The 16,942-nt window shown below is 40.3% G+C and overlaps 1 protein-coding gene across 1 annotated transcript in view; it reads left to right on the forward strand.

Moving 5' to 3' along the window:
- MUC4 (mucin 4, cell surface associated) overlaps positions 1 to 16,428 on the forward strand; it is a 65,610-nt gene extending 49,182 nt beyond the window's left edge. Inside the window, exons 25-32 of the mRNA XM_056565502.1 lie at positions 32 to 105; positions 1,462 to 1,541; positions 3,124 to 3,308; positions 7,950 to 8,103; positions 9,438 to 9,620; positions 10,645 to 10,688; positions 10,788 to 10,897; positions 15,782 to 16,428. Coding sequence (XP_056421477.1) covers positions 32 to 105; positions 1,462 to 1,541; positions 3,124 to 3,308; positions 7,950 to 8,103; positions 9,438 to 9,620; positions 10,645 to 10,688; positions 10,788 to 10,897; positions 15,782 to 15,832 — 881 coding nt within the window. The 3' untranslated portion in view covers positions 15,833 to 16,428. The remainder of the gene's footprint in view (positions 1 to 31; positions 106 to 1,461; positions 1,542 to 3,123; positions 3,309 to 7,949; positions 8,104 to 9,437; positions 9,621 to 10,644; positions 10,689 to 10,787; positions 10,898 to 15,781) is intronic.
- Positions 16,429 to 16,942: the final 514 nt, after the last annotated feature.

Here is a 16,942-nt window from a genome sequence, read left to right on the forward strand (position 1 = left end):
CTACTAATATATAATGCTTGTTTTTGTTTAGATACAAAACAGAGATCTGTTATCGTAAATTTAACCTCTATGAATAATTTCAGCGAAACTAATGGTTATGAACTGGTAGGTATATTTTGACATATTACACATTTGTCTCTTCTTTCCAATATGTTTGGATGTCTGATTAATTTGTCTTTACACAGTATTTATTGTATCTATTTTAACATTTCTTGAGAGCTTCATTCATAACAATAATTTCTGCATTTACTAGTGTTTGATGTGGCAAGCACCAAACTAAGGAGTTGTGTGCTATGACTTTCTATAAAAATATACATTTACACAGCTGGTAAAGTTTATTTGAAATACCATCATGTTCCTAGAAGGGCCCTATTTAGTGTATGATGTGCCAAATGATACTGCTATATTGGGTCTAGTAGGAGAGGTTGTCTAAAGGGGGGCATGTAGACTTCATATGACTAAGAGAAAACGACACTTATTTACATTGTTTACTTTACCTAAAGCATACATGTGGTGACAAGGTGCTTTTGAGCACTGACTGCTGTATTGAGTCACATCCATGCACAGTTTTTTAAATTCAGGAGGTAGGGCCAGAGTTTGACACAAGGTTGGTGTAGGTATACTAAACTGAAGAGGCTGAAACTTGACTAAGGGAGGATTTACAGTACAATATATGACATGTGAAGGAAGAAGAACATATGCACTGGTTTTGCAAGGTGATGTGTGAGCAGAAACAGTAGCAACACAGCAAGGGAGGGGTTAAACTTAGCACTGAACTGTTTCTGGTGTGATGAGAGGAAAGCCTTGAGTGACTCAAGGACAGTGAGGACCCTCTATACGCTAACCTTTTACATTTTACCATTACCAATGCTGTGTTTCTGCCATGGCTTCTGTACTCTCTGATTCCTGCCAAAGCACAGTCTTCCTCAGACTCTTGTGCCCTGCTCAGATTGCGCCATTCTTTTGTGGTTGCAGGTTTGGCCCATAGGGACCAGCTGTGCATTCCTCTAATTTAAAAGGTGCTCATTGATTATTCGTCCCCCTCCTATCCACACTGGGCAATATCTACTTAAAGGTGATCTGCCCAGCACAGTGGGTCCACACCTGTTGCCCATTACATTTACAACTTGCAAGTGTGCAGTCAAGGCTCTCTCTCTCTCCAGCACATAGCAGCAATTAAGCCCTGTCCCTACTTTCTGTGTTCCGTCTTGCTTTCTCTGTTAATAGAGACAGACTGAGCTTAACAACAGGCAGTAAAGAGCAGATTGCAAGGACATAAGACACCTTCGGGCCAAGACTTTAGACTTTTTTTCCTGTGATAAGGAGTCATTTTGGGTAAAGGAAGTTCTTAACATAAATTTTAGGAATCACATAGGCTATTACATGGAGGAAAGTTGTTTACAACATGAGTGTTCATTTAAAGTTTGCATTAAGTAATTTTGCTTGTTTGACTTTATGCAGATTAAAGGTAAACTTCTTGCTGCTCGATATAATGTGACATGGTTGTTTGATCAGGCCAAAAGTGAAATGAATAAACCAAAGTAAGTCTCTTTACTTTATTTATCTTCACGTTATCATGCCCATTTGCTACATAACGCTGTATTCATGCTTTGTCTGTTAAATATGCATTTATTTATTTTTATTTATTTATTTGTATTGTGTTCTTCTTCACCTCCTACTGCTTTATATGCTATAATCTATATCATGTTATATATATAGAATATTATTATGATGTCTAATTTACCAGAAAGATAGGAACGTTTTCTGCATTATATTCAGGTTCCTGCCTAACATTAATAGTTTTCCATAACCTACCATAGAGGTAGGACACCGTACTACTATGGCATTTATGATAGAAGGATGCACAGTACTGAACAACCTCCGCTGCTTCTTAGGATATTATCATATTAGCAATGATGAGCTCGACTCACAGTACACAGATTCTTACAGTTCTTAAATGGGCACTGTCACTAACCTTTTTTTTTTATATATGTTGTAGTACTTATGTACTACAACATATCTCTAATATACTTAAATAGTTTTTATTTTATTAAAATATTGTATTTTATATTTGAAAAACAGCCAATAGGGGTCTCCCTCCTTGTGGCCGCCTGCAGCCTGCTGTGACGTCACGACTGAATTAGGACCGATGCCGGCTGAGCAATCGGTCCTAATTCAGTCATCCTGTGCTTGCTCCCTGCCTGTCAATCAGACAGACGGGACAGAGCACTGAGAACACAGAGGATGCGCGCATTTGCTCCCTGGCCTCGCACACCGTCGCCGCCTCCCGACATATACACGCCGCTGCTGCTAAGAAGTGCAGCTCTGCTGCTGCCTCAGGACTGTCCTGCACTCCTGCACTTAGGTATGTCTTTTTCAAGGGGGGGGAGCGGGTTGCACGGCGGGGTTTGGGGGGGACAGCGGGTTTAGTAGCGGCTGCTGCCGTGGACAAAGATATTGCTTTCACCACAGGGTGCCTCCAGTTGTGTCACCACTACAATTCCCAGCATGCCCTGACAGCCAATAGATGTCAGGGTAAGCTGGGAGTAGTAGAGGTGACAAATCTGGAGGCACCTTGTATAGATGAGCTAAGGGCGGAAGTCGGCCCCCCAGCAGGCATCAGTGACGTCGCGCCAGCTGGGGAAGTCTGCCTGGTAAGTGAGCACACTACCAGGTAGACAAAAAAGCATTTCTAAGATAGAAAAAAAAAATTTAAGGCAGGGAAGGGGTTAGGGATAGATGGGCAATAGGCAGGGACAAAAAAAAAGGATGGTGGGAGCTACTTTAATGAGTTTAATACTAGCATTATAAATCCACATGCAGTTCATTCCCCTTAGTGGTCTCTTCATGCAGATGGAAGGATTTGATTTCTCGTACAGATATATAATGAAATTCATTAGAACAGTATTTTAGAACTAAAAATAGAATAGTAGGCATTAGAAATAGAAGTAGTGCAAAACGTTTGGCAGCATTGTTGATGGGATGTGGGTCCCATTCATAGTTTTGCTATGGTGCTGATAATGCTGCTGATGCTGTATGTTGTTAACCAAAACATTTCTTTATATGAACGTCCTGTTGCATTTCATTAATTTAATCTATTCATATTTTATGCTTTTTTTTCAGTAATGTGTCTGGCAATTTCTTAGCATCATATACCGCAAGATTTACTTATGTGGCAAATATAACAATAGTTAAATTTCTAAATGATGAACTGGTAGCTTTTCTTCTTACTAACACATCTGGTGCACGGAGCAAACGATCAAGTGAACCCAGTATTAGCATTAGCAGTGTAGCTGATGGTGAAAAATGTAAGTGTTTCTTATTATCTTTGAGCTGTAAGAAAAACTTATTCTAAAATGTGACCTTTCTGTATTTTATTATTTGACGTGTAAAGGATGAAATGATAGATAGATCAACAGATTTATTAAAGACCGCTATTTTACATATCTGTCTTCAACTAAAATGCACTGGAGTAAGTTAAATGTACAACTTTGTCGCATCAGTCGTTGTTTGCGCCACAAATTAAATTTTTCCAGAATTTAGGGAGATGCAGCATAATTTATAGTAAATCAGTCAGGCTTGTAAGACCATGCTCTCCTCTTACTAAGCCCACTCACTTGAGAAATGTTATACAAAGTGGTGCTTGCTTAAATTTTTTTCACTGATTTACACCAGAAAACTGAACATACCTGTTCAAAAGTGTGCATAATGTAGCAAATTCCCCCTAGGTGTTGGTGTTCAACATTAAGTTCACTCAACTTTGTTCATTTGTTCAATACTCCTAAACTGACACCTATTCTTAAGCAGTACAACCATATTTATAAATGTGCTCAGGGGATAAAGTAGGGACAGAGGTAGTAACACCACCTGGTCCCTGGAGACCATAGGCTATCCTGCACATAAGATGATACCAGTAATACAAAAGACCTTGTCATAAGATATTTTGTATTAGAAAGTTACAATAAATTACTATACCTTTAAATATGCACCACTACTTAGTTTTGTTTAGAAAAAACAAACAAAAAAGCAAAAAAAAAAAACAAAAACAAAAAAAACAAGTCTGGGCAGAAAAGTGGAGGTGCTAGTATAGCAACAAATGCCTTAATGTGGCAACCAACCTTAGCTAAATGACATCTGTTTAGATATTATGGGTATTGGCATCTAATTGTGTCTCCAATAGTTCTTATGCATGACTATGGAGGTAAAGACTAATTTGCTATTATGGCAGTAGAGGTGTAACTTAAAGCTCACTTACAGGATCCTCAAATCATCTTGTACCATCTATAATCAGTGTCCTTGACCCCGGCACATATAATGGCATAAAGGTTGACATATACTTTATCTGGTCATTCTGTTGCAAAAAAAAAGGTCAGAAATCTGCCCATGCCTGAAACACAATGTCAAGCATACAAACAATATATCATCCTGCTGCAAACATTAAGACAAATGTAAACATTGAATTTATAAATCATTTTTAACTGCATCACAGCCATATTTATTGTACATGTTAAACTGACACATTGGTCAAAGGCAAGGTGAACTTTATATAAGATTGCATCCTAAGGCTATGTTCAGACCATGGAATGACTGCATGGAAGATCTCTGCGTGGAAATTCCACTGACAGCGTAGTGCTGGCAGAACATGCTGGTGCTAGGACCACTCGGAAATGCATCATCGCATAGACGGCAATGCATTTCTGTGTGGACTTCAAAGAAAGAATGGATATGTGCATTCCTTTTGCGGACTTTGCGGAATTTGAATTTCCATGCCAGATTCACTTAAATTCTGTTGTGTGAATAGTGCAGCAGAATCCCATTGATATCAAGGGGACTATGCTACTGCAGAATGTCAGTGTGGAATTATAATGCAGAATTCTGCATGGAAATTCCATTGTGTGAACATTCCCTAACACTAAACCGACTCACCTCTCTGGAGACTTAGGCCAGGTTCACACTACTGAAATTCCGCCTGTCTGCTTGCAAAAGTTTGGTAATTTATGCCTCCAAAGCCTATTTTCTGCAATCTGCTTCCAATCTGCCTCCATTCCGCATTGCGAAAAAATCCACCTTCAAATGAGAGTCCCATTTTAGTCAATGGGATTGTGTGGCAGACATCTGCCTGAAGAAAGAGCACCACCATTCTTAAGACTGAAATTTGAAAGTGAAAATTCCGCTTACAAATTCTGCTTCAAAAATTATGAAGCGTGAATGGGTGCACGGAAAACCCATTGGCCTAAATCCGACTGTTTTTTTTATTGGGTTATGTGGACTAAATGTAGGTGCACGCCTGTGCAACAGTGTTTGCAACATGTTAGGACAAAAAAAAAAATACATTCTCAAAAATAACTCAGAGAGTTTGAGAAAACCCTACAACGGGGCGTGGCTTATAAAAAAAAATGGGTGTAACCCAACATTTTTTTTAAATCACTCCGTTTTTTCTTTGTCCAAAACCTGACAAAAAAGCGGAGAAGAGTGAATTCTGAAAATCCGACTGCCAGAGGCTGGAGCAAAAACAGGTAAAATGGTCAGTTTTTAACCAAGCATGGTTATTATGAGCAATATGCATAAACTAGGTAAACCAAAATTTAAAAGACTGGTTCACTTAACTTGCCTTTCATCGGGACTTATATTCCTGACTTGATAGGATATACGGACAAATATTTTTATACCTTAAATGTGTTGAGATTTTAAATAAATGTATTTTTAAAATACGGTTTACCAAAAATTAAAGGTGTACTCTGGTGGAGCACAATTTTTTTCATATCAACTGGCTCCATAGTCAGTTAAACAGATTTGTAAATTACTTCTATTAAAAAAATCTTAACCCTTCCAAGACTTATCAGCTGTTTTATACTACAGAGGAAGTTTAGTTGTTGTTTTCTGTCTGACCACAGTGCTCTCTGCTGACACCTCTGTCTGGTTGTTGTGGTCGGTTTCTCACAGACCGGAAGAGCCACTGTTGTTTATTCACTCCTTTTTTTGTCCCTTCCGATGTGGACAAAACTAAACCCTCGTGCGCTAAAAAAAAAAAAAAAAACAACATGAAACAAAATAGTAAATAACTAATGGAAAACAGAAGAGGACAAACAAAAAAAACTACACTCTTAGTAAATGAGGCCCATTGACTCGCATGTACATTTTAGTAAGCAGAATTTCTATCTGCAATTTCAAAGCAGAATTGCAGGCTGAAATTTCATAGTGTGAACCTAGCCTTAGTACTGCAAAATCTACTCAGGGCATCAAGCTATTCTCTGCTCTGTTTAAAAACAATCTTGGACAGATTTGTGGAGTGCACAAAGTGGAGACAGCGACTCATGCTGCAGCTGGGCTCATACAATTTGATCAAATGTGAGCACTTTAATTGCAGTAATGCAGTTCAAAATAATTCACATGTCCAATGTCCAATTCAATGTATTTTTATGCATAGTCATTCTCTTGATGGTAACGCAGTGTGTGATACTAGGACTTCTTGATTTGAAACTTGTGAACAGGAGACACATGTACGGTGTCCATTTTAGGACATTGTCAGTTGTCAACCGTACCTCCGTCCTCCTTCAGGCAAAACAGCATCCCGCCTCCTCCCTCGGACCAGTCTCCGTCAGGCGTCAACCTCAACTCCATCCTCCCTTCTTTGTCATCCTAAAGTCTCTCATCCAAAACTCCGTCATCCCTCAGACAAAAAACCTTCCTGCCGTGTAGCAGAGCCGAGTCAGTGTCGGCTCTCTGCTATACGGGTTCTGCATGTACATGCTATTCAAAGTCGACTCTGCTATACAGTGCTGTGCAGTGTCAGCTCTGCGTCTGAGGGAGAATCGTCTGAGGTATGACGGCATTTTGGATGAGGGACTTTCGAATGAGGGAGTTGTGGCTGAAAAATGACAGCGATTGATGTGTGGGAGGAGGCGGGACGCCGTTTCCCCTGACGAATGACGGAGTTGTGGCTGACGACTGACGGCGATTGGTCCGAGGGAGGAGGCGAGACGCCGTTTTGCCTGACGGAGGACGGGGGTACGGCTGACGGCCGACGATGTTCTAAAATAGACACCGTACACATGGATTAAAATGTATCACGTTCCGGACACTTTCTGTTCTAAAGTTTCAGTTGCTTGCCAAAATAAGCTATCCCCCCATGCATAGTCTACAGTTAGGATGTTGAATAGATGTCATATGACATCCTCCAGTTAAAAATACATATGTGGTGCAGTCGGGCTAGTGAGCTGCTTACTATGAAACCCATACAGTAAGATATTACTGCATTATGTTTTACAATGAGCACAACATGACATTCTGATGATTCTAGTTATCTAGCCCTTTTTATATATGTCTCCTAGATAAGAATAGAAGAACAGTTTGATTTACTGTACTCCATTATTCTCTAAATAGTATCTTTCAGTACTCTGTGAGTTTCTCTATCTCCAGATTTCTTTGTCATACTTATAAGTAGTGTTGCTTGCGAATATTCGCAATGCGAATTTTATTCGCGAATATCGCATATTCGCGAATTTGCGAATATTCGCGAATATAGTGCTATATATTCGTAATTACGAATATTCATTTTTTTTTCACAGTACACATCACAGTGATCATCCCTCATGGCTTCCAGCTTGTGTGGTGTAAAGAAGGCTCTAATACTACTGTGTGAGACTGGTGTGCGAATTTTCGCGCATACGAAAATTTGCACATGCAAATTTTCGCATATGCGAATTTTAACTTATGTAAATTTTTGCATGCGTGAATTTTCGCATATGCGAAAATAAAACGGGAATATTACGAATATGCAAATATTCGCGAATATATGACGAATATTCGTCCATATATTTGCGAATATTCGCAAATTCGAATATGGCCTATGCCACTCAACACTACTTTTAAGTACTCAGCTTTAAATAGAAGCATTTAGATATCACATTCAATGTGAAGACCATCTAATAGTTGTTTTCTTTCCTCAGTGACCCCAGAAGAGCTTGCAAAGAATGCAAGCTGTGGATATGCTGGATATATTATGAATGATAAAATTTTGGAATGTGTCTCAAAGTGTGTTGGCAGTTCATATTGTAAGAATGGTGGCATCTGTCAGCTTGTCAATGGAAATGTTAGCTGCAGGTATGTAGTTATGTTATCATTTTAATGCATTTTATGTCCACTTTCTTTTTCTCATGCCAGTTACTCATAATACAGGGATGAAATGCAATTATATAGTGTAGTAAGGATGACAAATGACATCAGTTTTACAGGTAAGAGAGAAAATAGCTCATAAAACAAGAGAGCAATGGCACAGAGTAACAGACAAAATGTAAAATAAATTTAGGAGCACAACACAGCTAGTTGATAAAGAAAGCAACACTTAAATATATAAATATACTGTTAAGGGCCTGTTGGAGATTCTGTTATATAAAGGGCCCGTCCACACTACTACATTTCTGCCTGGGTGGTGGTTCTGTCTGCAGCAGCTGCCACCGAAAACAATCGGCACTAGGACTGTGCGGACATGTGCTTTCACTATTCATCAATGCAATCCGGGTGGATTTCCACCAAAACAAGTTCATTCTATTGGCGGGTCCGGAATCTAATTGAAAACAATAGGGGTTTGTTGCAAGCAGGCCAAATTTTTCAGCAGAGTACCCTGCTGCAGTTCAAGGCACTGAGAATAATAACTGAAAGCTGCACCCCATTCTGTCAGTTGTGAGGGTCCCAGCGGTTAGACCCTTTTTGGTCTAGCATATATCACCTATCAGTTGGATAGGTAATAAATGCTTCTAACTGAAATACCAATTTAGCTTACCACTTAACAAAATACTTGAAGGGGTGATTCTGTTTTTTGTTTCATTTTCTAAACTTCTTCTAAATTGAAAGTAAGAGAGTGCAGGGCCTGAAGCTGTACTGCTTGATATCCCATTCTTCTGTAGGGTGCAGTACTGTCGTGAAAAAACATGTATGGATTCAAATTACCTTCTGCTACAATGCAAGCCATCTGGCTGGCCCTACATAACAGAGAGGAAGTTGTTAACTAATAAAAGAAGTAGTACATTACTAATTCCCTGTCAGTCTGTACATTGTGGTCCCTGCTGTAGCCAATTTCTGGCTACAACAGTGACAGTCACAGTCACATAATGGCCTCTATTTATGGGTTGTATCTGGTATTAAAGCTTAGCTTCTGTCAGGTGAATGGGACTGAGCTGCAATACCAGACACAGCCTGTAGACAGATGTGGCACTCTGTCTGAAAAAAGCAGACTTGTTTTTCTAATTTTGAACAACTCCAAATTTTTGAAGTATAAATTTACTTTACATGGAAATGTTCTGTAACCTGGATAACTCTGTCCAAGGCAAAGTCGACATATATACAGTTAGACTATAACTGCCCTTTTTAGTGATCTGTTTAGTTCTTATGCTGAAAACACAAGTAACCACAACAAAATTTTATTTTCTGCATTTTAGTTGTAAACCGTTCTCTATATATGTCACATCGGGAACACAGTGTGAAAATCTCGCCATGAACTTAAATGCCTTCTTTGGCATATTATTTGGAGCTTTGGCCTTCCTTCTTTTGCTGCTCCTAGGAATTGGGTTTGGAGTATACTGGTATCGAAAGCGAAAAGAAAATTGCGGTGAAGCAGATGAGTAAGTGTCCCCATATGTCAACTATTATATCAAATTTTGAAAAAATAAAAAAATGACCTGTTAAAAGAAAAGCATTTCATGTGAAATATAAAAAAATAAATAAGCAATCGTGTCACTAATGTTTTTCTTTTATAATAAGCAAATGTGTCATCGTAAATAGGTTCAGTTATTCTACCATTTATATGGTAGGGAAAGATTTATTATTATTATTATTATGTAGAAAAGTCATGCTTGGATTGTAAACAAGTGGACCAGGACTTCTTTGATTTGTGCAAAATTGTTTTTTTAACTATTACATCCGGGCCTAGCAAATGCTAAAAGCACGTCAACCATATAAGTTTGTAGAAAACTAGACAATCACAGCGGTCGGCACAAAATCCAGAAATATGTTCAGCTCTAATATATTCAAAGCAGTCCCCCTTCTTTGTCCAATGTTTTCTCCCTATTTGGGGTGCTTGAAGCCTGTAGGTACAATGGTCCAGATTTATCAAACTGTGGGAGAGAAAAAACTAGAGTAATTTTCCCCCAGCAACCAAACACAGCTCAGTTAACGAGCTGAGGTAAAGTGAAAGCTGAGCTGTCATTGGTTGCTGGAGGAAAACCTCTCCATTTTTTCTCTTGCACAGTTTGATAAATCAGTTTCTCTCACACAGTTTGATAAATCGGGGCCAGTGTCCCTAAAATTTACATCGAGAACGAAATAGGCAGCACTCACCTGTACAGTACAAAAGCAGATACTTCTTTATTTTGGTGCAAACAAGGTTCAGCTTGTACCTCTGATGAAGCGTGCAATATACGCGCGCAACAGCTGTCACACAGCTCGATTTGATCTATTGGCATCCTAGTCCAGCCATACATGCTGTACTTTGTTTGCACCAAAATAAAGAAGTATATGCTTTTGCGCTGTACCGGTGAGTGCTGCCCATTTCTTTCTGGATGTGAATATATAAGTTTGTGTTAACTTTTTACATGACGTTTTCTCTCTGTGACATCTAACCCTTTTTACCCTCTCTATCTTAATCAGAACGTACCAAACACGGTTTAGCTGGAAAACATCTTTATTTTCATGTAAGTACAGTTCTTGTTTACATAGCTATACATATATGTTGCTGTATTAGGAACTTAGTTGCCAATGTTAATGCTTTTCATGTTGATAATTTTTTTTAGCTTTTGAGCGGCTTGGGGAAACTGAAATACCAAGTTTAGAACCAGACATCAAATCTCCACATTTGGTCAACTGGAAACCTCACCTCGAAAAAGTCAACAGTTTAGTAGAGGTATAATAACCAATATATCATCATATAATGATGGAACTTGATCTCTGCATTATTGGTACTGTATATACTCGGATCACTATAAAGGCCCAAGCACTCTATAAATTTTATGCCCAGGGAAATTCCAGGTGGAGACTGATTGAAATTATTCAAGCAGCAAGTGTAGATGGAATCGGTGCTAATGTCTGTGCAGATATTAAGCACCGTCCCCATTCAGAGAAATGCAGGTCCAGGCAGAATTCCGCTGAAAAAATGACTGCGGTTCCAGGCAGAGTTCTGCTGAACGAATGAACATGTTGATTCTTTTGGTGGAGTCTAGAATCTCCACCAAAAGAAATTCTGCAGTGTGCACAGAGCAGCAGAATACAATTGAAAACAATTGGAGACTGCTGCAAGCAAAATTCCATCCAGAATTCCTCTTTTGTAGTGTGCATGGGCCCTAATTAAAAGGTTTTATTTCGCTTGCTGTGTTTAGTGACAGTCTAGTTTTATCTATGTTGCTTCATATATTGTAAAAACACCTTATTGGGAACCTGTCAGATGGACTTAGAATGTAAAACTGCTCAGACCACAATATCGGTACAAAAATAAAACAGCTTCCCTGCTGTATCTTCTGCTTTTTTCCCTATAAGGGTATGTTTACATGGAAGCCTTTTGAGCTTTGCTAAATGGAATTCTGCCAAAATTGCGGTGGAATTTTATGTTAGAACATAGGAACCCTGAGGCTACGTTTAGACGATGGAATGTCCGTGCGGACATCCCATTGACAGTGGGGCACCGGCAGAAATGTCTCAAAGATGGCAATGTAATTCTGTGCGGATTCCACAGAAAGAATAGACAAGTCAATTTTTTTTGCGGACTTTGGGATTAGAATTTCCTTTGATTTTGAAATTCTGCCTTGTGAACAATTCAGCAGAATCCATTAATATCAATGTGTGAACATTGCCAAAAGCTCTTCTTGCAGGGATGTCAGATAAAGCAAGGTTTTGAAAATAAAAGTAGCTTGGACGGGCGCTAGGACCTATCGGAAATGTGGCACCTCACAAATGCAATGCATTTCCTTGTGGACTCCACAGAAAGAATTCACATGTCTATTCGTTCTGCAGACGGTGGAGCCAGAATTTTCACGGCAGAAACATCTGGCACGGAAATTCTGCTGTGTAAACAGTGCAGAAGAATCTTAATGAAATGGGTCTCTGCTGCAGAGGAATGTCCACACGGAATAATCTGTGCGAACATTCTGCAAAAAATCTGCTGTGTGAACATACCCTAAGTTGGTGTTTCCCAACCAGGGTGCCTACAGTTGTTGCAAAGCTACAACTCTACACAATCATACAAACTTGTTTGGTCCTGTATACGATCTATTTGATACATTCCTCCTCGCATTAAGAATAATTTTGGGGGACACCAGTTGACCAATACTAGTGACAAGAAGGTGTTTAAAAAATAACTTTTAATAATATCTCTCTAAAAACTCAAACAATAGTATAATGCTAATGAGTGATGAGAGTATACTGTACAAGAAACAAAAAATCTGTTAAAATTGAAACCATGTAAATTATCTAGATACCAGAGTGCCCCAATAGTGTCAAACGGTATCTAACGGTATATCAAGGTTATCCCCAATGGACAGCCTTCACTCCCAATGCGTTTCTATCATCTGTTACGACGACGTCCTCAGGGAAGTATTATATACAGCAAGATATTCATTGATTTCAAAAATGAAACATTACACATATCCCATGGACCATAGGATTTAGTAATTACATGGCCCCCCAAACAAAGAAAAGGGAGATAGTGGTTCTATATGCAGAGATGTGGCACATCTTTGTATAAAGGACCATTATCTCCCTTCTATTTGTTTGGGGGGATCATATAATTACTAGACCCTATGGTCCATGGGATATGTGTAATGTTTCATTTTTGAAATCCATGAATATCTTGCTGCATATAATACTTCCCTGAGGACGTCGTCGTGATAAAAACGCGTTGGGAGTGAAGGCTGTCCATTGGGGATAACCTTGATATACCGTGAGGTACCGTTTGACACTATTGGGGCACTCTTGAATCTAGATAATTTACATGGTCTCAATTTTAACTGATTTTTTGTTTCTTGTGTGGTATACTCTTATCACTCATTAGCATTATACTATTGTTTGAGTTTTTAGAGAGATATTATTAAAAGTTATTTTTTAAGCACCTTCTTATCACTAGTATTGGTCAACTGGTGTACCCAGAACAAAACTACAACTCCCAACATTCCCGGACAGCCTTTGGCTGTCCGGGTATGCTGGGAGTTGTAGTTTTGCAACAGCTAGATGCACCCTGGTTGGGAAACACTGGTCTAAGTTAATGTTTGCCATCAGTGTTCCTTGCAGGGTTCTGTTAACCTTGCAAACAGTAAAATCATAGGCGTGCGCACGGGGTGTGCCGGGTGTGCCCAGGCACACCCTAATCCAGTGGCGTTGCGACCCAGGTGCGGCCCGCACCGGGTGACAACAAGACGCTCCGCAGCACCCCCCATCTGTGCCCGACCGTCCTTTACCAGCCCAGACCCCCGCTGTGCGGTGCGCCTGTCCGTCAGGCGCACCGTACAGCGCTGCTTCCTACTCCTGTTTGTGCCCCGCCCCGCTCCGGCTCACCTTCAGTTGGTCTGGTCATGTGACGGCGCATTACTGCCGTCACATGACCATCAGGACGTCACGCTGTATTCAAGGACGCCGGCCTCAGAGCGTGACGTGACGGTACGCGGTTCGCAGGATTACCGCGCTGAGTGAGTGAATGTTATTTCAACCTGCCTTCTGGGTCTGGGGGGAGGGGGTTAATCTGGGGGGTACTGCATTCCTACAGGGGAGGAGAGGGGGTTAAACTGGGGGGTACTACCATCCTACTGGGGGGGGGAGGGGGTCATCAGGGGAGTACTACCTTCTAACAGGGTAGGGGGATAGGGTTAATCTGGGGGGTACTGCATTCCTTCAGGGGGGAGAGGGGGTTAAACTGGGGGGTACTACCATCCTACTGGGGGGGAGGGGGTCATCAGGGGGTACTACCTTCTAACAGGGTGGGGGGATAGGGTTAATCTGGGGGGTACTGCATTCCTACAGGGGGGGAGAGGGGGTTAAACTGGGGGGTACTACCATCCTACTGGGGGGGGAGGGGGTCATCAGGGGGGTACTACCTTCTAACAGGGTGGTGGGATAGGGTTAATCTGGGGGGTACTGCATTCCTACAGGGGGAGGGGGTTAATCTGGGGCCCCGAGTAGGCAGGTAGTACCCCCAGATTAACCCCCTCCCCCCAGTAGGATGGTAGTACCCCCAGATTAACCCTCCCCCCAGTAAGAAGGTAGTACCCTCAAATTAACCCCCTCTTCCTGCCAGTAGGAAGGTAGCACCCCCAGATGCTGGTGGCCTCCATGTCTATTTTGCTTTTGTAGGGAACTGTACTGCACCTAATGTGGCGAATTATACCGCACCTAATGTGGGGGAACATACTGCACCTAATGTGGGAACTATACTGCACCTAATGTGGGGAACTATACTGCACCTAATGTGCAGGGACTATACTGCACCTAATGTGGGGAACTATACTGCACCTAATGTGGGGAACTATACTGCACCTAATGTGGGGAACTATACTGCACCTAATGTGGGGAACTATACTGCACCTAATGTGGGGGAACTATACTGCACCTAATGTGGGGAACTATACTGCACCTAATGTGGGGAACTATACTGCACCTAATGTGGGGGAACTATACTGCACCTAATGTGGGGGAACTATACTGCCAACCTAATGTGGGGGAACTATACTGCACCTAATGTGGGGAACTATACTGCACCTAATGTGGGGAACTATACTGCACCTAATGTGGGGGAACTATACTGCACCTAATGTGGGGAACTATACTGCACCTAATGTGGGGGAACTATACTGCACCTAATGTGGGGAACTATACTGCACTTAATGTGGGGGAACTATACTGCACCTAAAGTGGGGGAACTATACTGCCAGCCTAATGTGGGGGAACTGTACTGCACCTAATGTGGGGGAACTGTATTGCACCTAATGTGGGGGAACTGTATTGCACCTAATGTTGGGGAACTGTACTGCACCTAATGTGGGGGAACTGTACTGCACCTAATGTGGGGGAACTGTACTGCACCTAATGTGGGGGGGAACTATACTGCACCTAATGTGGGCAACTATACTGCCAACCTAATGTGGGGAACTATACTGCCAACCTAATGTGGGGAAACTGTACTGCACCTAATGTGGGGGAACTGTACTGCCAACCTAATGTGCGGGGACTTATACTGCACCTAATGTGGGGGAACTATACTGCACCTAATGTGGGGAACTATACTGCCAACCTAATGTGGGGAACTATACTGCCAACCTAATGTGGGGGAACTATACTGCACCTAATGTGGGGGTGCAGTACAGTTCCCCCACATTAGGTGCAGTACAGTTCCCCCACATTAGGTGGCACCTAATGTGGGGGAACTGAACTGCACCTAATGTGGGGGAACTGTACTGCCAACCTAATGTGGTGGGACTTATACTGCCAACCTAATGTGGTGGGACTTATACTGCACCTAATGTGCGGGAACTGTACTGCACCTAATGTGGGGGGACTGTACTGCACCTAATGTGGGGGAACTATACTGCACCTAATGTGGGGGAACTATACTAACTGTGTGCGCATATATATACATATATATATATATGCATGCGCGCAGCGTGAGTTTGTGTTTTAGGGTGCACACCCTAATGCAATAGGCTGCGCACGCCTATGAGTAAAATAGACGACAGTTTAAAATCCCTGGACGAAGTAATCTCTGTTTGCAATTTTTTCCACTGACTTATCCTTGTGTGTTTTTTTCTAGGTCAAAATAAAACGGCCAGAAATCAAAAGCGACTTGGTCAAGATAGAATAGAAATCAGAACAAAATAAATATATTCTATGATGTTTTAGTACCTAAAATTGAGATATGTTCAAATTGCACAGAACAAAGATTTTCTTATGATTTCAAATCATAGTCGATTGTCAATGTACATATCTTGTATCTTCTTGTAAAAGACATTGAAATTATTTATTAACTATTAACCCTATCCTCAAAGTACAAAATGCTGCCGCCACAGGCCTGTTGTTTTGTGTTTTACATTATTGTAATGAGCATATACCTCCTATATGTTACTCATTCTATTCTAGCCCAATAACAATGTTTACATGCTGCCACTACAGATCCTTGACCTTAGATCTTAAATCACTGGATTATAATAAGTAGTAACTAAATTGGAAGACAGAGGTTTTATTTTTGTATCATTGTATGTGTTGTCTAATAATATTTTGTCCTGGAAACTTGAACAAAATAGCAGGGATTTCTCAATATAATAAAGCTCAGGTTTCCTTGCCTCTCCTCATCAATGAAAAATCTATTTTTGTATTACATTTTTAGGCATCAATTTAAAAATTGTTTTATTTTACCTTCTAAATGTTTAATTTATGAAACTAAGCAATAATGTTCTGAGTCTAGAATATATTGGAACTTTAAAATATCATATTGTGATTTTAATATAAAGTGTTGAATGCATTATTTATGCCTTAATAATAAAAATATGTATATTAATTTTAATGTGTCTTGGAAATTGTTAAAAAAAATAAAATATAAGAAGAAATAAACAAAACCCTACATTGTATGCTGTACAGGAAAACATTAGCATGATGCGTTTCATAAAAGTGCGTTCCATAAAAATACTGAAAACTTTTTGCTACATCAAACCTACTTTTCTTGCAACATGTCACACAAAAGATACATGGCTCGCATTTTTAGAGCTATAAATCTTTTAATTTTCCACCCACAGACTTTTTTTTTAATGTGCTATGCAAGGTTTGCAGAAATTTGAAGGCAGTAGAACATATGGACTTTTTGTGTTGCTGGAATGGTTACAAAGTCAGTGTAAATTTTAACAGGTTTTATTTCACCATTTAAGTCCCATCATTTTAGTGAAATCAGAAAACAGAGCTACAAAATGGAGCTCTGAAG

This window comes from Hyla sarda, chromosome 3 (assembly GCF_029499605.1).
Source record: "Hyla sarda isolate aHylSar1 chromosome 3, aHylSar1.hap1, whole genome shotgun sequence".
NCBI classification, from domain to species: Eukaryota; Metazoa; Chordata; class Amphibia; order Anura; family Hylidae; genus Hyla; species Hyla sarda.